Source organism: Athene cunicularia (assembly GCF_003259725.1).
Source record: "Athene cunicularia isolate RWA chromosome 23 unlocalized genomic scaffold, athCun1 chr23_part2, whole genome shotgun sequence".
NCBI classification, from domain to species: Eukaryota; Metazoa; Chordata; class Aves; order Strigiformes; family Strigidae; genus Athene; species Athene cunicularia.
Window position 1 is genome coordinate 973,972 of NW_020799131.1, and position 25,167 is coordinate 999,138.

Sequence of the window (25,167 nt, forward strand, 5' to 3'; positions counted from 1 at the left end):
GCCGGGCGCTGCCCGGGGCTCCGGGGGTTTCCTGGCCCCGCTGCTTCCCTTCCAAGCTTTGGTTTTATTCGGGGAGCGTGAGCAGCATGCTCCCCAGCCTCCTTCCAGGCAGGAGGAAAAACAGTCCCCACTGAAGGCCCCGGGAATAAATATCTGGGATTTGGGGTCTTTCTCCTGCAGGCTTCCTTGCCACCCGCCCCCCCGGCCCCAGCTGCTCCCACGGGCCCGCGTTTCAAACTCTGATGGCAGTCCTGTGGCACTTTGCTGGATGTCTGCTCTTCCCTCCCGCTTTGCTCTTTTCCTTCTCCTTACAACCTCCCAGCCAGATGTGCAGGACGGTGCGCGGCATCTGGCCGCAGCTGCAGCCATTTCAGAATAAAGGGGACAGCTTGTGGCAGTTTTCACCCAGCTGAGGCACTGTGCTCTGGCACTCTTCAGTTAAACATCTTCTCATCCAAACTGGAACGAGGGGCTCTCCTGGAGAACCCGGAGGGGTGAGGGGGGGGTTATCCCAGGTATCTACTCAGACCTTGGTGCTTTCCCATCGTTTTGGGTGGATTTGATGCCGTCACGCTCCTCTATCATACTTAGGGCCCTCGCGATGCTTAACGGGTCAGATTTGCTCATTCCTATTTAAAACTGCCTCTTAAGAAATCTCAGCTTTGAGTGGAGACAGCGTTTCCCCAGGGCTGCAGTGGTGGCAGGGGTCTGCTGGCCATCCGAGGGGAGGTCGCCTCATCTTCATCGGCCACATACGAGCACGGCTTCTCCTAGAGACCCCCCTGCCGTGCCCGCGGGGTGCGGTGCCGAGGGTCTGTGGGTGCTGAGCAGCCAGCACGAAGGTGGGGTGGGCTGGGAGCATCTGAAGCATCACTTGAGCCATGAGGATGGGTTTGGGCTCAGAGGTGGGAGAGGAGGGAAGAAGCCCTGCGGCGACTCAGCGGCGATTCCTGACACCACGTCGCACGCCCAGAGCTGGGGTGTAGGTTATTGCTGGGAGACGGGGCTTTGTATTTGTGGTTTCTCTCTTCCTCAGTAGGAAGATAGCCTGAAAAGCCAGAAAACACAGCTAGACTCATAATGGGAGGAAACTAATGCCAGTGCCCAGGGCGGTGAATGCCGTGGGCGACATTCCTTTACTACTTAATCCCAGGTCTCCCAGGTGCCAGGCAGGCGCTGTGTCAGCATCACGGGATCTCTTCTGAGCGGAAACGGCCGGGGGGGTCCAGTGTTTGTCAGCCCGAGTCAGCTGTGAGGATCACAGCAGCACCAAGGACTGTTTTCTCTGTCGCGTTAATAACGGGGGTGTTAAATGCAAACTGAAACTGGAGGGCCTGCCTCTGGTTTCTGAGCCGCCCCCTTCCCCCATCTCACCTTGGCCAGAGCTCTAGGTCAGGGTCAGGAGCAGTTCGCAGGTGATATTTCTGCAGATCAGTCTTTTTGCATCTCAAGATCGCAAGTAGGACATTGGCAATTTACCTCCTTTAGGGAGCAAGTACGTGCGCTTGATTCCAGTGAGGAAAATGATACAGATGTTCTTCACCTCCCAACCTGGCTGCCATCGCCTGGGCCGGGTGTCAGAGGGTTCCCTGAGCTCCATCAGTGTATCTGCGAGCGGTGGAAAAAGGACTTGGGCTTGGGGGCAGTTTTGCACCTTGAGGCTAAAATCACCAAGCGCAGGGGCCCGAGGAAAAAGTTTTCACCTCTCCTGGGCAAGGTGGCACCACTGAGGAAACAGGGAGACTTTTCTGGAACACCAGTTACGTAAATTGCCCTGGGATCGCTGCCATCCAGGTTAGAAACCGGCTTCCTCCAACCTTTGCTTTGTGAGTCACGGAGCAGCGGTGCTGTCACCGCAGCGGTGGAGGCATCAGTCCCGTTGTTAAGGGGTTTGGGGTTTTTGCGCTGAGTTCTGGGGGTGTTGGCCGCGTGCTGCTGGGGACAGGGCACGGCTGCTGCCCCTCGTCCCAGCCCGCTGGAGCACATCCTGGAGCCGTGCCGGGGAGACACGGAGGAGCGGGTGGCAGCGGGAGCTTGAACTTGCAGGAGACCAGTCCCTCCATCCTGGGGTCTGAGCTAGCTTCATAACACTTTTTATTTTTTTCCTTGCTGTTCTCTCTGCTGCTTATACTCTTCAGAATATTGCTTATGTAGTAGAAAAACCTGGCTGGGGCAGAGTACAAGCAATAGAGTGGAGCTGAATGACTTCATCACCATAGCGATGGATACTGTCATAGGGGCTATGCTTTTCTTTTAAACTCTTGTCTCATTACACAAACGTACAGCAACACGACTGACGTGGGATTACGCCAAACCCAACCACTTCAAGCTAATTGTTTTTCCTTGTATATGTGTATCATCCTTTATTGAGCAGGAGCTATTCATGAATAACTATCTTTTTCAAGCATCTTAGCTGAACAATGCATAAAGCAATGATCAAAAGATAGGGGAGGAAGCCTGTCGTCTCTGATACGCCTTGTGCATAGACTCCTCGGTCTGTTTGAGCTACCTGAGTTCTTTTGGAGATCTTTATTTTTGCAGAATCATTTCCTTTCTCTGAACAGCAGAAGGCAAGATCTATAAATTCCACTTAATAGCAACAATAAAATGCCTCGTTCTTGTGTCAAACTAGCAGAAGCTCTGGGGTGAAGGGTTTCTTCCCCCATGCCTTCATCAAAGTTGGCTGAAGGAGCATCTCTGTATCCCTGCTCCCCTTGTTGTGTGGTCTATGGGCATCTCCGAAGCGACTAGTCCAAGCCTAGATGTCCAGAAATAGCAGCAGGCTGCTGTTCCAGGCAGAGCTGTCGATAATCCGGGATAACTTGTGCTGATGGTGCTGACGATAGAGCGCAGCCCTTCGTGGCAGCAGGAGCGGGCACAGTCCTGCCAGGGGTGCGACTCGTCCTGGTTTCAGAGCAGCCCCGGCCTGTTCTGTAAATTGCTCCCTGTGCTGCGGATTATGTGGAATTAAAGGGATTTAAAATGCAAGATGTCCCAAGATAAAAATCTCCCCAAGTTCAGCCAGGCTGGCAGTTGCGTGACTGAATGCACTTGTTTTGGGTACGCTTTCCTCCGTGCTATGTAGAAAAGTGATTAGAGCAGTGTGTGTGCAGAAGGGCTTTTTGCGTTACCTCCTGGGCAGCTTTAGCTGCTGCTTGCCCAGAGATGCCCTCGCTGCCAGGCTGCTGCTCCACGTGCCCATCAGATCAGCTTTGTAATCCCCGTTTCTGCTCGCCCCAGAGCAAGGCTGGCTGGAAGGCTGCAGGGACAGGCTGCTGGCCACCAGTGAGGCTCACGCCGCTGCCATCTTGGTAGCCCAAGCCCTGCTCTGCCACCAGCGTTCATCAGCTCCTTGCTGCCCTGGGCACCCAAGGGAAGGAGCTGTGCCTCCCTCTTGCAGCAGGTGTTGCCTGGCTACTGCCTGTGGGGAGATCTTTGGGGTTGCTCTCAGAGCAAGATGTTCAGGAGGTTTTCTCCAACCCCCAGAACGTGCCGTAAGAGGGTGTCTGGCACAGAGGCGAACACGCGTGCACTTGCTGACACGCTGTGCGTGGTATGCAGGGGGAGTGCAGAAATAAAGCTTTTTAAAGAGACGGATGTCAAACCAAGGAACTCACAAATTATTTCAGCTCTGCTTACGACACGGTGGAACGGCCGTATTTTATCTCAGGGGGTGGGGGGGAATGAGTTCGTAGCTGGGAGTGCGTTTCCATCTTGGACGCTTAGAAATGGATCTTGAATTCTGTATGAGGGAATAAGGCCTGGGTTTGCTCTGGTGTGGAAGGAAAGCACTTGGCCCTAAATACTGCAATTCTCTCCTTACACATCTGCCTTATGTCAGCTTGAGAAAGGGACTGTTTCATCAGGAGCTTCATCCCTCTAAGACCTACATGCCCAGGAAACCTCCCTGGCATGGACACTGTGCTCGCTCTTTCCACATCCCTTCCGTTGCCACATAGGATGGATTTCTGTCAACAGCAGTGTGTAGGACAGGTGTTCTTCAGGACAGGGAGCTGACAAAAAGGTCTGGCAGGTCCAGAGGTGGCACCTGGTGTCTCCTACCTTATCCTTGAAGCCAAAGGGTTGGACAGACCCTGTGCTCACTTGCCACGTCCTGGTCTTCCCAGGCGAGTAAAAGACCTTGTCCCATGTATCAACTCACCGCTCTCCTGACACATGCCTTGTAGATCTGTTCTCCACACCATGAGCCAGGCACTATTTGCCTCTGTCTGACACGGAAATTCTACTACTTAAGCTGTTTTAGACATCAACAGCCCTCCCCAAGCTATGGTTCTGATTAGCAGCGAGTTAGGAATTGTTGATCGGTGACAGCTGAGCTGCTAAACATGAGGATGTTTCCAAGCCTGGCTATCTTGAGCGCGGTGTCTCCCCCCTCTTTGTGGAGGCTCTACATAAACACAGAATCTTACTTCACTTCTTAGCTATTCTTTGTGCTAATGGCACCAAGAGCCCCGTGTAAACATCAGGGCAACGTTCCTCTGGAAGAGCTCAGCTTGCGTGGTAGTGCTATTGTTTTTTTCAGTCATTGGCGGAAAATACTTTGGAACTTAAGCCCGGTTTAAGTTGATGCTAAGGTGAGTTACGGAGCTCAGAGCAGATCTCTGTAAATGTAAAAATTGTAGGGCCAGTGTCAGGCCAAGAGACAGGTGGTGTCCCCAGCTGGTGTGGGGGTACTGCACGTCGTGGTGGGACTAAGGTGTTCCATGAGGTGCTGCAGGCAGCACAGGCTGCGGTGGGAGTGGAGAGACCTAAATAGAAAGATATATGGAGACTCTGGGCTAATGTCTGTGGGTTTGAATTATCCAAAAGCTAAACTTGTGCTTAAATTTAGCTCTTTAGCATTACACCTTTGATGGTGAGCTGGCCACAAGCAGGGGGCCAAGCGGTTTCAACCCAGCACTGGTGACCTCCTATGGGAAGCAGAAGAATGGGAACCTGGAAGCACCAGTGAGTGTTGCACAAGTGAGCACAGCATTAGAGGGAGGTTTTCTCAGCGGCCCCAAAGCTCTCTCTCAAGATCAACAATTGCAAGTTTTGCTTTGTATTAAAAGGGAGTAAGTTAAATTTGGCCCAAGGGAGAGAAGCGGATGGTGTAGTCCTAAGACAGATGTCAGGTTGATGTCCCCTTGCTTCTCCAGGGAAGGAGCTAGCTTTGTTTCTGTCAGATTCCTGAAAGGCTCTAAAACGCAGGTGTTAGACTAAAAATCTGCAGCTGACATACAATTTCATTGCACCCCTTCTCTTGGACTATAAAGCTGAAAAGGAGTGAATAAATTCACCTTGTTCTTTCCAAGGAAGAATTCTATGGTTTTTGGAGCCTGAGCCTGTAGCGCAAATAAATGTCAAAGCAAAATCTCCTTGCCCTTGTTTTTCTCCACAGTCTGCAGAAAACCTTTTGTACGTGCTTATCCTGCTCTGGATATCTATGTCTAATTAAATCCCACCCACTTCTGCTCCTGCTGGCTTCTCCAGGCGCGGTGCTGTGCTGAACCTGATCCACCTTTGGTTCAGCGCCGAGTGTGACCGGCTGACGCGACTCCAGGCGGTTCAGGTCACCTACTGTGACTTTGTCCAGGGCTCCAGCAGCAGAACCTGGATTGCAGGCCGGAGGTGGCCTGGGGCCAAGCAGGTGCTGTAGATTTCCTATCAGTTGCGGTAGGGTAATAAATAACTGATAAATGTTCGTATGAAAGCCAACGTCATGGCAAATGGCGGTTAACTGCGCGCCAGCGCCGCTTTCCCGGCTTCACCCCGTCTCCCCTGCTCGCTCCTTCCCGTAGTCCCAGTGGGGATGGTGCAAACACAGGGCTGTTCTGCTGAGGGTGGGACTCCGGTACCCACCACCCTGGGGGATCCACGCCTGAGGGGTGCTGGGGTCACCCCACAAGCCGTGGTCGGTGTGTAAGGAGCCCTAATTTCAGCTTCAGGGAGTGCGGAGAGTCTTTGAACACAAGACTTTTTGAAGCAAGGTTTGTTTTTTTTTCCCTTGGCAGAAAGTGTCTCCTTGGTGTATGGGGAGTGTTCAACCGACTGGTACCGTGTCTGAAAGCAGCCTCCTCCCCTATTTGTCCTGCATGAAGGGCTCCCAAAGCCTTTGCAAGGGCGTGTGAGGAGCGGTCCCGTGCCTGGCGTGTGCTAATGGCAGGTTCTCTTCCTTTACAGAATGGGCAGGCTGCTCCAGAAGAAGGTGGGAAACCTCCATCCAAGGTAAAAATGCTCTGGGGTTACACCTTAACGTCATCCCTCTGAGCTGCGTCGGGGGCATGAGCTGACTCGGTGAATGGGTTGGGTTATTTTTAAATCCCATAAGCTGCTGCTTTGTAATCGGGTTGAGCACATGTGCGAGTGTAAAGGACTGGAGTAGGGGAAGAGAAGAGATAAAGCCTTTTCCTTTCTGTTCCTTTGGTCATCCAAACATATCTGCAAAGTTTCCCGAAGGGCTGCCTCAGTCCAGCACACGGGAGATGGACTGAATCCCTGGGGTTTCGGTGCTGTGTTTACACCTTTCTGTATCTTGTGATCTTGTCAGACGGGATGAGAAATACTAGAGTATTTGATGGTTTTGGCACAGCTGCCCTTGCTGAGCGCCTGGTATCTGTTTATTCTCTTGTTTTGGTGGGGCTGGGAGAAACTCCGCTTCTGTCAAGTCACCCTCTGCGTCCCCATTAACATCAGCTGGGAATGGCTTGAGGGAACTGAGCTGCTGTCTTCCATGTTTTGGGCAAGATTCTTAATCTGCTAGACCTTCTTCAGACCCCTAAAGCTCTTCCTGCTCCACACATGAACATGGTGACGTTGAAGGACTTGATGTGAGCCCTCTCCAGGTACAAGGACTGATGTTGTTAGTGTGGGTATTTCCTAATTGTGCCCGTACTTCTCTGTGCAGGGCCGTTTCAGTACCTTGAAATCATTAGCCTTTCAGGATTTCCTTTTCTGATACATACTTGCTATAACCATGAAAAATGACACAACATGTTTGATTTGGCTTGGGAGACCTTGTCGAACGGGTTGTCAAGAGTTTGTCCTGTGCCTTACCCTCACGAGTGCCCTGTAGGAGTTTCTCTCTCTGAATCATCGTCCGTGCTAGATCTCTCTCTAATCATCGTCCCATGGGGGCTGATTGTGTTGTTTTTCCAGTTGGTTACCGTTGTGTTTTTAGTCAAAGAAATTTAAACCTAAAACCCAATTGTCTACTTTTCAAGCAGTTCTTTGCCAGGAGCTTATCTGGACTTCTTAGCGTTGCTGTTACATCTCACCTACCTTTTCTGCATTTCTGTCCCAGTTGCTGGACTGGCACTTTTCCAATGGCCTGCAAGAAATCTGGCATGAGTCCGTGCACTTCCCTCCCCTCCCCTGAGAATAGTGGTTTTACAGTTCTTCACTGTGCCTGCATCTCTGGCATGGGGAAAAAAAAAAAATCTGTCTCTTCTGGTTGAATTCCAGCTGAGTTTCTAAGACTTGAGACTTTGCCTCTTTCATCTTCAAACACTTGGCAAAACTGCCCCCCCCCCCAAAAAAAAAAAAAAAAAAAAGCCACTGAAGGACGTTGCTTTAAAAATAATTGAAGATTTTTTTTTTCTTTGAAGGACATTACTGGGACAAACCCTGGCTGGATTCCATCTGTAGATGCAGCCCCAGAGAAAGATCATGCGATAGAGGCCAAAAAGGCACTGGGAGTTCTCTTTGCTGTTCTGTGTCTGTCCCTCAGTGGGACGGGGAAGTGAAGTCCCTGTCACAGCAGGGGCTGGAGCACAGCAGCGGGCAAGTTGTCCAACACCCCACAGCAGGGAAGACACAAGGGCCCTGTGCTACCTTCAAGTGTCCTGCTTTCCACTTTTCTGAGGCACTGTGGCCAAAATGCCTGTGAGTGGTGTCAGACAATCCCATTTTCGGTAACTTTTGAACACGTGAAGCCCTGCTACGTGCTCCTGAAATAACCTCGTTGTGTTTTCCAAGTTTGTCCAAGGTACATTTCCTACCAGCACAGACAAATGCAATCCCTCCTATAAACACATACCTTGAACTTCAGGGTAAACTGGCACTCGGAACCAGCTGGGATGCTGCGGAGGGGGGAAGCAGGCAGCGCACTGAATATTTGTGTGTTTTCCTGTCATTTTGGGGGTAGATGTCAGCAACAGGTTCTGGCGCTGGCTCTGTCTTCAACAAGGACTAAGGAAGGAGAAGTAAGAGGCCCTAAACATCTGAGGTTGGCTCTTCTCAAGCTGAAGGTTGCTCAGTTGTCCTTCTAGCTGTGTGTGGAGAGCTGTAAGGGGAAGAGGCACCTTTATTCTAGGTTTGTACTTGCTATCCTTTTGCAGCTCATTCTGTGATCTCTTCTAAAAATAGCTTCTAGCAGCGACAGCGGTGATTACTCAACACCCACGCAGAAGTGCCCTCCCTTCCCCTGTCCCCGTAAGTAGGATGCTGCTAGAAGTACAATCGTTATTTGCCTGGGCAATAACCAAAGACACTTTGCAAAGGAGGAAATCCAGGAGTTCCTCAAAAGAGTTGGGAACTTCGCAGTCAGTAGCGTGAGACGGATGCAGTCGAATGCCTCCGACATCTTCTCACCTGCTTTTGGGGCACATCAGGGTCTGTGGGCGTGAAATGTGATGAAATGGTCTCTGCAGAGGTACCGAGGGGTGTTTTGGGCCAGGCTGGCTGTGATCTGGTACTTTCTAGCTGCCTCTGTAGCTCCAACTCAGCTTCCTACTGAGGACAGCTGGTGCGTTGCACAACTTCTTGTGGATTCCCACCGTTCAAGAACAATTGTGGTACACAAGTCCCTGCAAGCATCGTACCTTGGTGTGTTTATCAGAGTACCTTGGAAATGCCTGCAAGATCCTGCAGGCTGGGGAGAGCGCTGCCTGGAGCACCTGCCTCCCATTGCGTGGTCGCAGGGAAAGGAGCCTGGGTCTGCAGTCAGGGCCACCCCAACAGCATTAGGCCACAAGAAATTCCAAGCCAAGGTCTCTCTTGACAGCGAGCACAATCCTAGATTGCTCATACCCAAATCCTTGCTTGTCTGGGTGCTTCCAGCCTGTCCCTGCTGTAAGAGTTTGCAATCTGCCAGGCAGCCCTGGCCACATCCTTAAAACGAAGCACCGCATCGAACAGGAGCCTTTGGCAGAGACAGGTACAAGGATGGCTTTTTTTTTTTTTTTCCCCCTCTCCTCTTTGGCCATGGCGTTTGACCCTGTTTAGATTTGATGTTGGCTTTAGGGTAGCAGCAGTGCAGTTGGTGCAGGGTTTCAGTGTGATGTCTGCGGGCTGTTGAACCGAAGAGCTCCTCTTTCACATTCGTGTTGCTGGGAGAGGAGCAGGGCTGATGCCCTGACACCCTCTGCAGAGAGCTCAGGGGCTGCTTTCCTCCTGTTCTGTTTTCTTTGACACAGCCTGGGCTGAGACCGAGAGAAGCATCTGCTGCCACAACCATGGGTTAACCTCAGCTGCGTCTCTGTGCAAGAGCAAAACAGGGAGGTCTCTTGCTTTGCTCTCAAAAACTGCTCTGCCCCAGGGGCTAATCAGCAGCACTGTGCGTCGGTCCCTTGGTACTAAACCTCATTCTCTCCTATTTTCTTTAGATTTTAATTGTCAGGTAGGCTGAAGATTGGTCCTTGTTCAGCTGGGGAATGGCAGCAGAGGGCTTGAATTCAGTGGAAAAATGGAACCTCTCATAATTGGGGTTTTACAACCTGCTCTGCAGCCAGCTTGGCTGAGGGGTGAGCTTGTGCTCCCTGAAGGTGCCAAGTGTGAGGAATTATGCATGAAAGTACAACACCCAATTAGTGAAATCACTTCATAATGAAGAGCAGAGGAGTGGATTTGCAGCGCTGAGTGTGCCCACTCTTTCTCTGGAGGTAACGCTGGCGCAGGCTGGGAGTGCTGATCAGCTTGTTCTTGGGTGATAATCACAGGGCGCAACGAGACGTGGGGAAGTGAATAAGTAACCTCTTCCAGCTCTGCTCTGCATAAAAGAGACCTTTGAGACCAGAGCGAGGGCTTTGCTCTGCCTCATGCACCCCACCTGCTCAGGCTGAGCCTTGCTGTTAGGCAGCAAACTGTAGTGGGAATGATGTGAAGGAGAAGACGTGGCTCTCCCCCGGATCTGTTTAACTCCTGCTGATTTAACCTCGTGTCCTGAGTGGGTAAAGCTCACAGAAAGGTCCTTCCCTGCAGCGCCTTCAGCGAGGGAAGCTATAGGCAGGAACTCTGGACATGGACACTTCTGGGCAGAGAAACACCTGCATCACCAGCGTTAACCTCAGTTTGTGTTGTTCTGGGTGAGACACCCTGCTATGATGCTCCAGTGATGACCAAGTACCGTTGTGGTCACTGCTCTGAGTTGTAATTCTTTGGGATGAGTTGGAGGAAGCAGGGTTGTGGCCATCTACCTCTGGGTGGTTCAGTAGCAGCCGGCTGCTGCTAGAAATAAGACTGGTTCTTGATTTTGCTACACTCCTCCTGCCCCTTCTCCTGGTCCTTGAGCCCAGCGCTTCACTCCTGACTGCAAACTGGATGTATCTGGAGCAGCTTTCCGGCAGGCTGGACTTCAGGGATCCTGCTCTGACCTCCAGTCATGAACTGGGAATTCATGCTCCTCCAGTAGGATGTAAGAGAGGAAGGCTCTGTGCTGCTCCATCGTGGCAGACTGCATTAGTGCTTGCTCACAGCTCTGCTTTCCAGCAGGACATCTCCCTCCTGCACCCAGATTTTGCACTGGCAGAACATCCACCGACAAGTTGTCCCATCTCTGAAGCCGCATCACTAAGCAGATGGTCAGGGGGGAAACTTGAAGCACCTTCTCTTCACAGTGGGAGAGGAAGAAAAAGAGTCATCGGAGACCTGCTGGCCACCAAAGGGCAAGTCCTGTGAGCCCACCCGGTGTCCAGGCTCTGGTCACGTCGCCTGCGTGGTGCCAGCATCCCACATGAGCTCCAGCTCCAGGCTGAGTGCGGGGCAGAACACACGCCCAAGTGACGTGATCCTCATCAGTATTGGGCACCACTCTAATCGTGGCCTCTTAACGTGAAGGGTTTTAAAATAAACAAGTAAAATGCTCTGCTTTGAAATGGGCCTGGCGTCTTTGCACAGCTGCTGCTGTTTTCTCCAAGAACTGGAAAGCCATCAAACGTGGGAAGAGACAGGTACCGCAGCAAAGCCCTTCTCTGCCCACTGCCCCTCTGCTGCTGCTTCCAGCCACGCAGTCAAGAGTGCTCCGGCCAGTTTGGTCCCCCAGGGCTGGGCAGGACCTGGGAGAACCTGGCAGGAGCAGAACATCTCGAGCACTGCACAGTGCTGCCTGGAAATCTGCCTTCCCCTCTGCACCGCAGGGACTGGGCTGCAGCTATTGCCTGTTAACTTAACGTTCCACTTTTTCAGCCTGTCAGTGGTAAAACTCTTAGTTTAAACTGGCTGCTCCGTCTTGTCAGTTGAAGTAATCAAGTGGGTTTGTTTTTAATGTGATGCCTGACAGCTGCCTGGCTTGTTCCTGCCAGAGCGTTTGCTCTTCATCCTTGGCAAGGCTGGGTTATGGTTAACAGCAAGCTTCTGAGCTCTTAAAAAAAAAAAAAACAAAAAAAACAAAACCACCACAAATAAATGCCTGTTTGAGGAGTAGAGTCTCTGATGAGCTGCAGACTCTAATGAATAATTGAAGAGGGGTCAGTTTACAGGACTCGAGGAATGCAGCAGAGTCTGCAGAGCTGGCGAGCAGCACTCAGACAGCCCTCACGCACTGCTCCGGTTTCTGCTCTTCCATTTCCATCCCCCTCGTGGGTTAATAGGAACTGCCTCAAGCTCTGCCTCCAGAAAGCCTTGTTAAATGGGGGAAAAAAAATAAAAGGAAAAAACTCTTCTACTGTATGCTCTACCTGGAGGAAACCTGTGTCATCCAGCTCCCCATCGGTGAAAGGAGTCCCTGTGCCTGCAGCAAGGCGAGGAGGGGTCCTCCCGCCAGCCCCTCCTCAGCCAGGCTTCTCCCGGCTGCCTGAGCTGGGGGCAGAGGGCACGGGATCGCTGAAGTCAGGTTCTCTGTGGACCCAGGAGGAAGCGTGAGCAAGGCCAGAGCTCTGCGGGTGCTTCCCCGGTGGGATGGAGGGGTCACGGGCTCCTCTCTCTGGTTGAGGGGAAGGCGGATGGAGACCGGCCGCAGGGGATGGGTGGTGGCAGAGGGTGGCACCAAAGAGGACCCCAAAGAGCTCAAACTAAAGAACTTTTGATTTTTGAAGGGGTCAAAGTGGGCTTGGGTCTCTGGAGCGTGCTGCCCTGGCAGCTGGGAGTCCCCTTGGCTGGGTTGGCTGGGGGGTCGTTGGCTTGGGTGCCAACCCGGGACGTTCCCTGCTCTCACAAGTAGCCTCTCTCAATCTGCAGCTTTACAAGTCTCAGCTTTATTTGAAAGCTGAGGCCTAGTTTGGAGAAAAGAAGTAAATTCCTTCTGTAGTTCCAGGTGAAGCTATAATACAATGACTTATTTCCCCCTGGCTGCTGTGGCAGGGCTGGGGATGGTCCGGGCAGGATGGTCCCAGCTGTTGGAGAGAAGAGCCCTTCTCCTTCCCCCTTAGGAAAAGCCGCTCAGCGTGTGCCTCAGCGGAGGGAGGCAGGGGCATTGCCTCCAGGAGCTCCTGCTGATGGCACTGCAAGGATGCCTCACTCCACAGCTCCTGACAGGACACTGCAGAGAGGCCGGGGCTGGGCTCTGCTCCCAGGGGATCAGGGACAGGACAAGAGGAAACGGCTGGAAACTGCCCCAGGGGAGGGTCAGGCTGGGCAGGAGGAGAGAATGTTTCCCAGAAAGAGTGGTCCGAGAGTGGAACAGGCTGCCCAGGGAGGGGGGAGTCCCCACCCTTGGGGGGGTTTAAGGGCCGTTTCAGGGGGATGTGGGGTAGGGGAGAACTTTGTAGAGTCGGGCTGAGGGTTGGACTCGCTGATCCCAAGGGGCTTTTCCAACCTGAATGATTCTGTGATTCTGATTCCGTGTGATGCTCTGAGGCAGAAAGGGTTTCCCAACTGCAGCGTGAAATCCAGCTCCTTCCCTTGCCAGCCCTGGAGGGCACTGCCGGGAAATGTCACCCCTTTGGATGTGGCGGATGGGGGTGGGTATCCCTCATTTGTACTTGAAACCTCGATCTCGGCAGAGCTGCTGGCGCGGCTCTGGAAATACCAACCAGACTGTGAACACCATCTTTCTGTGCTCCTGTAAGCACTGTGAGATGGGCTCGTATTGATTTCCTCGCCATCAGGGCGGTGTTTAAGGGGACAGCTCAGGCTGGTCTGGTTACAGATCGGGAATCCGCAGTGTCTGCTTCCAGCGAGGGGGGGGCGATGGCTTTGCCCCCTCACCGGGCCAGGCAGAGCACACCCGGCTCTGCAGCAGCACCAGAACAGGAGCCCTGGGGTCTGCGCATGGACAGAGCTGGGGGAAAATGCTCCTTGAAATATTTTTCCTGTCTTAGGGGAACAGGACAAAACATTCCCAGCGTTCGGGTGCCCGTGCTCCCGTACCGTGGGGTTTGGGAAGGGGATGGACAGTGACTCTCACGTTCTGGTCCCGTTCCCCCACGCAGGTGAGCTGCGGAGGGAGCGGCCGCTGGCTGCATCAGTATCTATTACAAGTGTCAAATGAAAAAATTGTGCTGTGCAGTGCTCATCCCATAGGCTCTCACTAGGGTGCTGGTAACACACAGCTCAAGGCTGTGTTTTGGACGTTTTGTGGTTTTTTGTTTGTTTTTTTTTTTCTTTTAACACTGCTACAGTTCAGAACCACCATCAAAATGTGATGGTCGTTTTTCTTGTGAGGTATCTTGCACGTGTGGCCTTCCCAGAGGGTGGGAGAGAGCTGGGTTCTCCCAGCATGCACATACCAAAAGCCGGTCCGTACCGAGCAAAGGCTTTACCAAGTCCTGAGACCACTTTTCCTGTGTCTTGCAACAAGAAAACCGCCAGCAGCATGTGTGCTGTGGGAGGAGTATGGAATTCCTGCATTCCTGCGATAGAGAATAGTTTCCACATCCCACGATAACTCCAGGGGCAGCAAACAAGTCTCGGTTCTCGTTGTGAAACCAGGATTATATTTTTACAATTCAGTTAAGAGTTTTCAATCTGCTGCACTGCACGTAGCAGAACTGCATCGTGCCTAGGTGGAGGACAGTGCTTTAACGCTGGTTCCTAAGGGTAATATTCTTCATTTAGAAAAGCCTGGGACGGGAGCTCCTGGTTTTACCCCCATGAAAGCACAAGCTGATCTGAATTTGCTGAGGACCTTTCCTCCTTGCTGGGAAATGTGTGTAGGGTTGCAGGAAAGGGAGGCAATACCCTTTGCACTTTCTAAACTTGAGACTAATTTGCCCTGTTGAAACTGCATAATTAAGTAGTTCCTTATCTCTTGGCAGTTAAAGGTGTTTTCCTCTCCCAGCATCTCACTTCACTGGGTGCAAAGTCCTGCCAGCTGCGAGTGCTTCTCCTGCAGCTCCGTGCCAGGCTGCGCTGGCATGGGAGAGTCTCAGAAAGTCTCAGTGAGGTTTGGGAACATCTTTTGCCTGAGCTTGTGTCTTTAGCCCAAACTACTCATTGTCAGCTGATCCTGGCCAGCTGTGGCTTGTAGTGCCTGGAAAGGGTGGAGAGATTTTATTTTTTATTTTTTTAAAAGAAACCTTCAGGATCTGGTGCCAAAATGCCCCTGGAGAGAGCCAGGAGCAGGGAGGAGACCAGGGAGTGCAGAGGAGATGCCTGTGCCTCTCTGCTCCTCCCATCCCAAAAGGGACCTGAGCCCTCTGGTGTAAAGCAGATGTTTTGGTGATCCTGGTCAAATGAGTCGGGTAACAACTGAGCAGATCAGATGTTGGGAAGCAGAAGGACTTGCCTTGCTGTGTGAGGTCACCTTCTGCCTTCTCCCTTCTTCAGCCTCAGGCTTTGCTTGAGGAAACATCTCCTCCATTAATCAGTTCCTAGCTCCCCCCTGGTTTAGGGCTGTTTATGAAATGGGTGTGTATGAAATGGGTGTTTCTGAAATGGCTCTCACCCTCCTGTTTCAGAACAGAAACACATTTTTGGACATTAAAGATGCTCTGAGTGCCACCTGCTGGAGTGTGCTCGGGGAGGGGGAGAGCAGTGGCCAGGCAGCCAGCTGGGCAGGGTGCCCTGGGCTCTCAGCCCCTTGGGGTGACACAGCCAGTCCCACGGCTGCAGACACCCATACCTGTCACTGTCAGCCCCTTGGGGTGACACAGCCTGTCCCACGGCTGCAGACACCCGTACCTGTGACCACCATCCCACCAGGCTCTGCCGGGAAGTCCCGTGCTCTGTTACTGCTGCTCTGCTCCTCGTTGCCAACGTGCTGGTGGCTGTTTGTGGCCTCCGGGATTTTGCAGTGTTTCCTCCCTGTGACAGTTCTGTCCACCTCCCTGGAAGATGATGTGGGGTCACTTTCTGACATATTAGAGAAACGAACTTGCTGGTGAGAGAAGGGGCCCATGAAAAGTAAAAAGGGTGGAACTGCTCCATCTTAACACCAAACAGGGTAAAACCGCGCTGTCTTGGTCTGAGTTTTCCCTTTTTAGGGATTTACTTGTAACCCCCATTGCGGGGAGCCAAGATCACAGCTCGGAATGGCAGCAAAGTCCTTCCCAAGGGTCACCAAATTCATTTTACACAGAGTATTTGGCTGCTTCTCTGAGTGGAGAGGAATTGCCCTGAGGAAGATGGCAGAGTGCTTCTAGGATGCTTGGAGCCCAAGGCTTTTGTTTTAAGCCGTATGGGGGGAGGTTCCTGGCGTTTTCTGTGCCACGATGGAGTTGGTCGTTCACTTCTCCCAGCTGCTTTGACCCCGTAAGAGGTTGTGCATGAAGAATTTCTGGACACCAGTGTTACCAACACTCTCACTGTGCAGAGGTCTGACTGTGTGACCTGGGTTTCTTCTCCTTCCCTCGTTTATGGTTTGGTTTGTTTTTCAGGAGACCAGTAAAACAGACCTTGGAGATGGTGTAGGGTGAAACGTGCCTCTCTGCTCCCGCAGCACTGTTCCCTCTCAGTAATCCCTCCCTGCAAACCTCCAAGCAGCAAGGTTCCTGCCAGGAACCCGCCCCCATCCTTATCCACTTATCAGGAAGTTCCAGTTGCCGAAGTCTCTGCTGCTCCTTAGCTGTGTTTGTAGAAGTGACTTTGTCCAAGGCTTCCATCTTCAAAGCCACCCCGCGGTGGGCCCTTCCTCCCCCGGGCCCTGGCTGCCTCCCGAGGCTTTTGTCTGTCAAAACAGCAAATGCCCTTGTTCAGCGTGAGTTTAGTTTAAAGCACTAACGAAGCCAACTGTTTCCCTGCAGATCCTCCTGGATTGCTCTAAGAATCTCCCTTTCCTTTCAAGCTTTGTCTGTGACCCCAGGCATTTATACTGTCCTGTTTCTCCTTCCTCCTGCAAAAAACTGTTGCTGATTCTCTGCTGCCTCAGGAGGGGCATGGGCATACCTTTTCCCTCCATCTGCCACCTGCTTTTCTAAAACCCCCAGGACTGAGTTTTTCTGCAGTTTTCCCCCTCCAAGTGCGGTTGGAAGTGGCTGAGGAGCTTAAGTGAGAGGTCTCAGGTCTTTTCTCCCTGACCTTTCGCAGATGCGGGCACACACACACTAAGCAAAAGTCACCCTGTCTTATAAAATGCAATAAGACAGTGACCAGACCTTCGCTTCGAGCCCGCAGCCCTGCAGTGATGCTGGATCAGGGATGTTTGGGATGATGCTGAGTGGGAAAACCAGAGCCCACGAGGTTTCATACCTGGAAGGGAGGGTACCTGTGGGGCTGCAGGAGCTGTATGGCCCAGGGAGAGTGGGCTGGGATTAAACCTATCGGAATACATGTGGAAGAGCAGGGCAGAGTCTCCTCTTGGTCAGAGAGGTTTTTAAATGTGCCTGAGGTTTCAAATTATTATTATTTTTCTTTAATTGAGTGTGTGGTATGCGTAAGCACCAGAGAGATGGCTTTGGTGTTTAATCTTTGAATACAACCTTGATACTGCAATGCCTGCTGAATTAGATAAAAATGAAAGTCTTGAATTCCCCTAGGTGGGTTTGGTTGGGGTTTTTTTAACTTTAGCAATTGAATGAAATCCGTACGGCCTCACAAAATGTTCTGCTTGGCTGGACTTCTGTTTTCAACTTCTCTTCTAAGCTGTGGTGAGTGGCAGGCCAGGAAACAACTCCTTTCCTGAATAAACACGGGAGTAGCGGCACCTGCTCACTCTGACCACGGTCTTGCTCTCCCCTCCCAGCAAAGCGTGGCCGGGGGTGACACGGGCAGGATGGACACGGAGCACAGGTACGTGGTGACATTTCTCAGCTCCTGAGAGGTCCCAGAGCAGCTGCAGACTTCTCGAGAGGCGTCGCCCGGAGGGCAGGTTTCCTGTGGGGGTAGGTAGCATCGCCTGCCTTGCTTTCCTGGAAGTCGGTGGATGGCAACAAAGCGAGTTAAAATCTGCAGCTGCTGACATAACCGTGTCGTTGCTGTGGGCAGCGCTTCCTCTGGTGTCAAAACGGCTCTGCCTCGAGGCACAGCTCCCTTCTCTCCATCCCAGCTCTAAGCTGGTCCAGCCCCTCCTTGGAGCTGGCTGGTGGGTCCGCTCAGACGCGGGTCCCACGACCTGAAGCCCTTCACAAGGCCGTGCCGTGTCTCTGCCCGGGGAAGAACGGTGCTGTGCAGGGACAAGTGTCCCACAGGATTTCTAAGGCTGGAGCCAAGTCTGGGGGCTCCCGGGAGCAGTGGGGGTGATCCACCAAAGCGCAGACAAAAGGACGTGGTTCTGGCCAATTCTTTGGTTGCAAATGAGACCAACCGTCAGCCTTGCCCAAATAAGGCCTGTGCAGGAGGGCAGGCGGTGGCTGGGGAGGTTTCTTTGCTTTGTTTGTTCCCCTTTTTGAGAACCACCACTTTAAAAAAAAAGTTCCAGACAGAGCAGCCTTCTCCTCTCTGCTCTTTTCAACAGCAAAAAGCAGACTCGCTTCCTCTGCAAAACTGCAGCATCTTTTGCTTCCCATTTATTTCAGGCTCCCTCCAGAGCAGGAGCTGCTGCCCTGCAGGGACGTTATCGCTCTGCAGTAGGTTGCATAAAACAACTTCATGCAAAAGTTCAGGAGCGTGACGCTCCCGGGCGCCTGAGGTTGACACCCAGGAGTCGCCTGTGCTGGAGGGGCCTGCGTGAGCCCCGGGGGGGCTGCAGCTGGTCCGAGGGCTCCTTCACCCAGGGCTTCCTGGCCAGCAGCCGAAACCTCAGCGGAGACATCCCTTTGCTCCGGCACGGCGGCACCAGCCCCGCTGCTGAAGCGTATTGGCGTGACAGCAGCTGTCTCTCCTCAGGCAGCAGTTCCTCACACCATCGCCTTCCTGTTTATGAAACCTTGATCCTTCCCGCCCCGATGCTGTTCCCAGTGCTCACTGGGACGTAACTGGATCCTGGCAGGAGATAAAGGCAGTCCCTGGTTATTCTGATTTAAATCTATAGGGCTAGCAAGTGTCCTGTTTTATGGAGCTGATGTTGGGACTTGCTGGAGCTGACTGCTGATACAGAATTGGATCTGGCAAACCCACTTCTGTCCCTAACTTTTTGCTTTTCAAAAATATGGAATAAGGCAGAGAGGCGACTTCATTCTGCCCTAAGAGTGTCAAACTCACCAGGGATGTGTGAGGTCATTTGGAAGTGGGATGGAGGAAGGCTCTTGCCTCAGCTCAGCCACTTGTCTCTTACCCTTGGACCCACAACCTGCCTATTGGTGTACAGCTGCCCACACCGCAGTTTCCTTTGGTTTATGCTTCTTACTTTAGATTTATCACCGTATGTTGGGATTGTCACCTACTCGTTTGGTTCTGGCCCCTTCTCTCGGGAGCAGAGGCAGTGAAGCAGTGCAGGTTTGCCCTCTTGCAGCAGCCTTTCCGTCCGTGGCTGTTAACTGCATCCGAAGCAAAGAGCTGATGGCTTCTGCTTCTGACCAAGCCTGGTTTATGGTCTCTAGGTTTAGCGGATGGGCTTCTTCCTTGTGAAGAGCCTCAGGAATTCAAAGCACTGTTTCTAGGGGAGAGAAGGGGCGAGTAGGCTGAACCAGGCCCTTGGCAAAGCAGGACGGGGTGAGGACGCAATTCTTTGTGTTAACACAGCGGTCAGAAAACTGATCAGAAGAGAGGCCAGACCACAAACCCAGGCACTGCTCATCCCGTCTCACACTGAAGCATGCCTGCCTTCTGCAGCTGCTTTAATTCCTTGCATGAGCTGTAGCTGCCCAAATACAAGCTCCAGCTTCTGTGTTTCTCTGCTGCAGAATTGTTTTGAGATCCTTTGTGCCTCCTGCCACTGAGGAGGGAGCAATCCCCACAGGGAGCCAGGCTATGGGAGTGGGAAGGAGCTACTCGGATGCTCCGTGTAGACACAGTCTGAATGCTGCGGTTCAGGGCAGCACGAAGCAGCTTAACAGCTCCAAAAGTTACATGGATCTGGAAAGAAGTTTGGCAGGGACTGTGACTTTTTTTAAGGTACAAAGTGGGGACAGCTAAAGGGATTCTGTAAAACAGCCAAGGACCTTGCAGTGACACTGGTGAAACAGCTGGGTAACTTCTGAAGCCATGTAGGGCATTTGTTTTGCATAGATGAAATGCAGATGGCCTCCTGCGGGAGCTGGGAGCATGCAGGCACGTGGCTCAGGCTTTTCCTTGCAGACACAGAAATTGCGAGAGAACTGATCCAGAGCCATAGGGCTGAAGCCCTTCTTCCCTCCCAGCTCCACTCCCCGGCTCAGCACTGCCTGACTTGGCCAGTGCCCATCACCTTCCCTCTCTGCCCTATTAGGGCACCCCTGGATGTCCGAGGGGGTGCAGAGCAGCGTCACGGCGCAGGAGCCCCCGAGCAAGCGGGCAGGATTGTGCATCTCCTGGAGGATGTCGGTGTGCAAACGTGGTGTGGGGCCTCGTGGCAGCGTCCCAAAAACCCGATACAGCCAGTGACATGGAGCAGGGACAAACCAGGGAAGGATGCAGGAGCTGCCTCCCCCTGGCCCCTTCCCTGGAGACCTGATCCTACAGGGACAAGCGTTTGTGCTGGACTCAGAGTTTGTGCTGCTCAGAGCAGGGGCAGCATCACTTTGGGGGAGGAAAGCTACGCAGGCTCTCAGTTGCTGCCTCACGTAGGGACTGAAATTGCTCTTCCTATGCCTGTTTTCCTGTCTGTGACATGGAGGACTGCACTGATCCTCTTGAAAAGCCTGCTGAGATTTGCTGATGGAAAGAGCCAGACCTAAGCACCCGTAAAGCCATCCACTGTTTTCATTTGGCTGCTGGTATTGTGCAGCCATCGTCGCACAATGCAATTTCCCCATACGAAACCACAGTTTCCTTTCAGCGAAAACTCCCAAAATACATCCCGGTGACGTAACTACTACACTCGGGGTTCTCGTGCTGGTCTGGGTGCTGCAGAGTGCTCTAAGTTCAGAAGCCAGCTTGCAAAGTATGGGAGAATAGCAGCCTAAAGCTTTGGAGATGCTGAGGCTCCTCTTCCGCAGCAAGCCAAGGATCCAGGAGGCAAGTGTCTAGCTGATAAAATATCTGCTCTGCATACAGTACTGTGCTCTGTCTCTTCTGCAGGACACAAGAAGTTTGGTGAACAGCCTGACCTTAGAAAGCCAGACCTCATCCAGTTTTAATTAACGACTTCTTTTTTTTGGAAAAGGCATTTCTGAGGGTAAAACTGCTTTCTAAGAAGTGTCTTTCCTAGGTGCTGCCAGAATTTGGGAGTGTTTTGGGACCAGAGCATGTGTTGAAGCAACAGAAATTAAAACAGCTTCTGGTTAGTTGTTGATGAATAGGAAGCGAAATGCCAAAAACGTAATCTGTTTCTAGCTCTTGCAGGGTTGTTTTTTTTTTTCCTTGCATTTAGATGTGACTGTCTCAACCAGCAAAGTGACAAAACGCGAGCAAAAACAAACCTGTCTCTTGGCTTCTGGCTTGTAAAATCCTTCCTCAAAAGAAGGGGAAAGTAGGAAAGAGGACTTGTATTTTGAACTTGGTGTTGTAAAAAAAAAACCAACCCTGTATGTATGTCCCCAGTCCCTGAGCTGGGCTGACTGAGCCATCTGTGCAGTTTGAAGGCGGCATTGGGAAGTTCAGAAGTTGTCTCCTCTTCTGACTTGAGCAACCTCCTGAGCTCAGACCTGGCTGGTGGCCGGGGGTGTCCTTTTATTTTCCAGGAGCGGCAAATCTCATTTCCCAGTGATGCAGGAATCTGTGTAAAATGGCCTCCCCCGAGGCTGTGGGTGTCAGAAGATGGCTGGTAGCTCCCAGGAGCAGTGTCTTGTGCTGATAGGGTGGACCTGCAGAGAGATCCGTGCCCGTGGGAGAGAAATCAATCCATCCCCATCCAAGATTTGGTGCCTGCTCACTTGGCCGGGGCAGTGAAGGAGCTGGTGTCCCTGTGGGTGGGTGTGATCCCCGGGAGGGGAAGGGGGGTTACGACTGCTGAGGGTTTTCTGCTCGCTTTTGGGTGCTCAGGAAGGGGTTTAATTGTGGCTTTGGTAGATGTGTCAGCCGGCTGCCCTGAGCATCCACTTCCCATGGCAGCAGCGGGACAGGCACCTTCTCCCGGACCCAAAGAGATCGTGGCGGGTCCTGCAGCGAGAGCAGAGCGATGGAGGGGAGGAAGGGGAAGAGGAGACTGCAAGGGCCCCCCCTCCGATCTGATTCAGTCCTTCCGGGCGCTGAAAATCAGTTAATTCTTAACCCTAATCTCACTCTTTTCATGCAGCTCCTCCCTTCCCTCCAGAATTACTTTTTTCTTCTCTGGCCTCTCCGTAGCTCCTGTCCTACTTTCGGGTCCCTCTGCCTTGTGCTGCGCCCACCCGGGTGACGTTGCTGGCGCCGAAGAGCCCTGCCAGCACCGTGGGCTCCGTCGTGCCGTCAAACTGCTTGAAAAGACACAAGAGAAGTCACAGCTCGAGTCTCTCTCAGATCCCTTCTGTCTGCAGTCACATGAGTTTTATCTCATCTGCAGCCAAAGACTTGAACCTCTCGGAGGAAATGTTTCAAATCTGATTGGATTTTAGGGGGGGGGGGGGATTTTTCTATTCAGACTTAGCTCATTATCTAAAAAACAGGTGAAAGGGTACTTAGATGCAATAGCAAATCTATTTATGTTCATTAAAATACGGCAGGCTTGGGGACTGACCTTGCAAAAACTTACTTCTTCCCTTAGGTGAGGGAGTTTTTGGGGGAGAAGGAGCCATATCCTAGCTGAGAAGCAGTTCTGTCCCGAGCTGCTTTTCAGTGCTTCTGCCCTTCTCCCTCTAAGGGTTCACAGAATTGCATCTGGCCCCAGAGGCAGCATAAACTGACATTTCTAATGCTGCTCAGGGACCTGTCAGAGCAGCTGGGCTGGCCCTGCCCTGCCCTCGAGGGATGTGGTGAGGTTTGGTATTTGTCTGTGTTCCTCCTGGTTGCTTTAGAAATGCTGAGCAGTCCCTGGAGAGGAGGAGCCCTCTCTTTGCCATGGGGGTGCCAAACTTCCCTGCAGATGCAGGGCACCACTACCAGAACAGATGCTTTTGGAGTTCGTCCAGGTGTAGCTGAGAGTAAAATCTGATTTAGACATTAATCAACCTGACAGAAATTAGTTCTCTCTCCTTGGTGGTGGCACTCTGATTCCTGGAGAACGTGTGTAACCAAGTGCCGGCACTGTGTCCTTCTCCACCACCCACCCGAGTTTATCAAAGCCTTTATTCAACAGCAGCTGGTTCCAACTGCTCTCCTGGAGGCACCAGCAGAGCTCAGAATCGCATCCCGAGGAGCGATGTCTGGTGGGACACCACCAGGGACTGTAAACAGCTCACCCAGCCTCGCTAAACAAGTTCATCGGGAAAACTTGAGTATCCCAGCCCCTCTGTGCTGACCCTCATTTATTGTCCCGCAGGCAAAGTCAGAGATCACTTGGATAGAGAAAGACCTTGTGGACGCGGCAGACAAGGTAAGAGCCTGCTGCAAGATGTGCAGACTCACGCGTTTCATTTGCACTTTGTCCCATGACGGGTCGTCCCACAGACGCGAGGGCGTAAGCGGAGCTCGCAGGAACCTCTCTGAAAACCGAAGCCTTTCTCGCCCCTGCCAGCCCAGCTCAGCTAGGTGGGACTGCTAATACAGAAAACAGCTATTACTCACTTGCTCACGTGACATCCTGGACTTTGACTTCATCCTCCTCCTCCTTCCTCTCCACACCAAACTCCTTTCCGTGCTGTCATTTATGTCTCCTGTGGCTTTCTGATGGTGTCAGCCTGCTGGGGCAGCCGCTCCAGCGTTTGGGTTGCGTGGACCTCGTCCAGTGGGGTTTTTTTCATTGCTTTTCTGAGGCTCCTCTCTCCCCGCACCGAGTGCCTGATGACACAACATGCAAAATTGTTTTGGTCGGGGCAAGATTGATCAGGTGCTGCTGGGCCCACACGCAGGGAGCTGGCTGGCAGCGCCTCCCGCACAGCTTCACCCCTGGAAGGGGTGATGCTCACCTTGGGACAGCACACTGGGGACACAGTTTCTGCTTCACTGGGACTGTGGCAGAATGAAGGAGGTGTCAGTACGGACCGAGTCACCTGCAGACTCGTGCTCGGCAGCTGCCTGGTGCCGTTCCACGCTGCTCTCTGGCACCTACTCCCAGCTCCCGTGCTTTGGATCTCATCAGCTCCCTCTGTGGAGCTGGGATCAGCTGTCTTTATGGTATTAAGTCATTTGTTTCTTTCATTATTGGTTCTCAAAGGGCACATTATGGGGGTGGAGGAGGCAAGACAGTCATATAAGTAGTCTCTCTTGGTCCAAACCAAGATCCTCTTTTCATACTTTGCACTCTGGAGAAATTCAGAAATCAACGCTGACGCGGGGTTATTTCTAATTGCAAAGGTGCGTGGGTGTTTTTTTACTCATTTCAAGGGGTTTCTTTCTTACCTGAACTCTCTGGGGTCTTGCTGCAGCAAACATCTGTCTGTCCTGACCCAAGGAAAGGTCAAAGGGGCACAGGCTTGGAGAAGGAAGGAGGCAAAACAAGCGATGTAAATACCTTTCTTCTGTCCTGCCAATAAATCCCAGCAGCAAAAGCTGTCTGCATCAGAAATGCCCTTAAAAACATCTCACTTGGAACTTCCCAGGGTGGCTCTTAGATAATTCCAGCGTCCAAGGCGAGGACTCTTGTGCAGCATAAGTCAAACAAAGAACTAGAGGCAAATCCTAGTGATGCCAGAGGATCTGCCCATGGGATTGATGCACCCTGAATCTCATCACTGGGGACCCACCATCCCTGTGCCAGTGTGGGAGCAAAGAGATGTGCGACTGTTCAAGGTGGTGTCAGACATCTGTGTGGGGTTTCCTGAGTTTTTCTCTTCCTTTTCAAAGAGTAAGCGGTTTCTCAGAATATTCCCCTGTTGTGGAAGTACCCCCAAAGCTCACAGCCTGGTGTGGGTTTCATGCAGCACTAGATGGAAGTCACTTTAGCTAGACCATGTATGTTTTCTGTCAGCGCCTTGTCTGAACCAGGGAACCCAAATGTGAACAAGGAGCTGTGTGATTTTTTTTTTTTTGTTTTTTTCAAAAGCAAAACCAAAAAAAAAAAAAAAAAAAAGCCCCAACCACAAACACTGTTGCTGGGGAGTGGGAGCATGAACCTGCCTCCGTGTGACCGAGTGGCTTGTCTGCACTGCGCATCTGCCAGCTGGGCTTTAACCACCTGTGTCTCCTCCATCCGGCACCCTCGAGCGTGGGGCGTCCGCGGGAGCCTCCCCGAGCCCCGCGATGCTTCCCGGGGAGCTCGCCGGGGTGGTGCTTACTGGGGCCGTGCCATGTTGATCGGGATGGGAGAATGGAGAGGGACCCTAAACTTCCTCGCATCTGCGCGTTCCTGACGCTCTGGCTGCAGAGGAAGCATCGAGCCAAGCCCTGCAGCCTGCAGCTGCCCGCCCCCAGCCAGCTCTCCAGCCCGGTCAGTACCGCCGCTCCCTCGCTTTGCTTCGCTTGGTGCTGCTGGTTGCTCGTCCAGGTGGGCTGATGCTCCACGTGGATGTTTGGAGCAGTTTGGTTTGCTTTGCTTTTGCTGTTTCTGGGGCAGTTTGTCTAATGGTGCCGTTGGAAGAAGCTTCTCTCAGCGCAAGCAAAGCC

General features: G+C 52.4%; 1 protein-coding gene across 2 annotated transcripts in view; it reads left to right on the forward strand.

Annotated features, from left to right (window-relative positions):
• The window catches only part of RPS6KA1 (ribosomal protein S6 kinase A1), a 52,382-nt gene that overhangs the window by 10,355 nt on the left and 16,860 nt on the right, over window positions 1-25,167 (forward strand). For both annotated transcript variants that reach the window (XM_026863521.1, XM_026863520.1), the window contains 2 exons: window positions 6,184-6,228; window positions 22,946-22,999. In XM_026863521.1, the coding sequence (XP_026719322.1) occupies window positions 6,184-6,228; window positions 22,946-22,999 (99 nt within the window). The remainder of the gene's footprint in view (window positions 1-6,183; window positions 6,229-22,945; window positions 23,000-25,167) is intronic.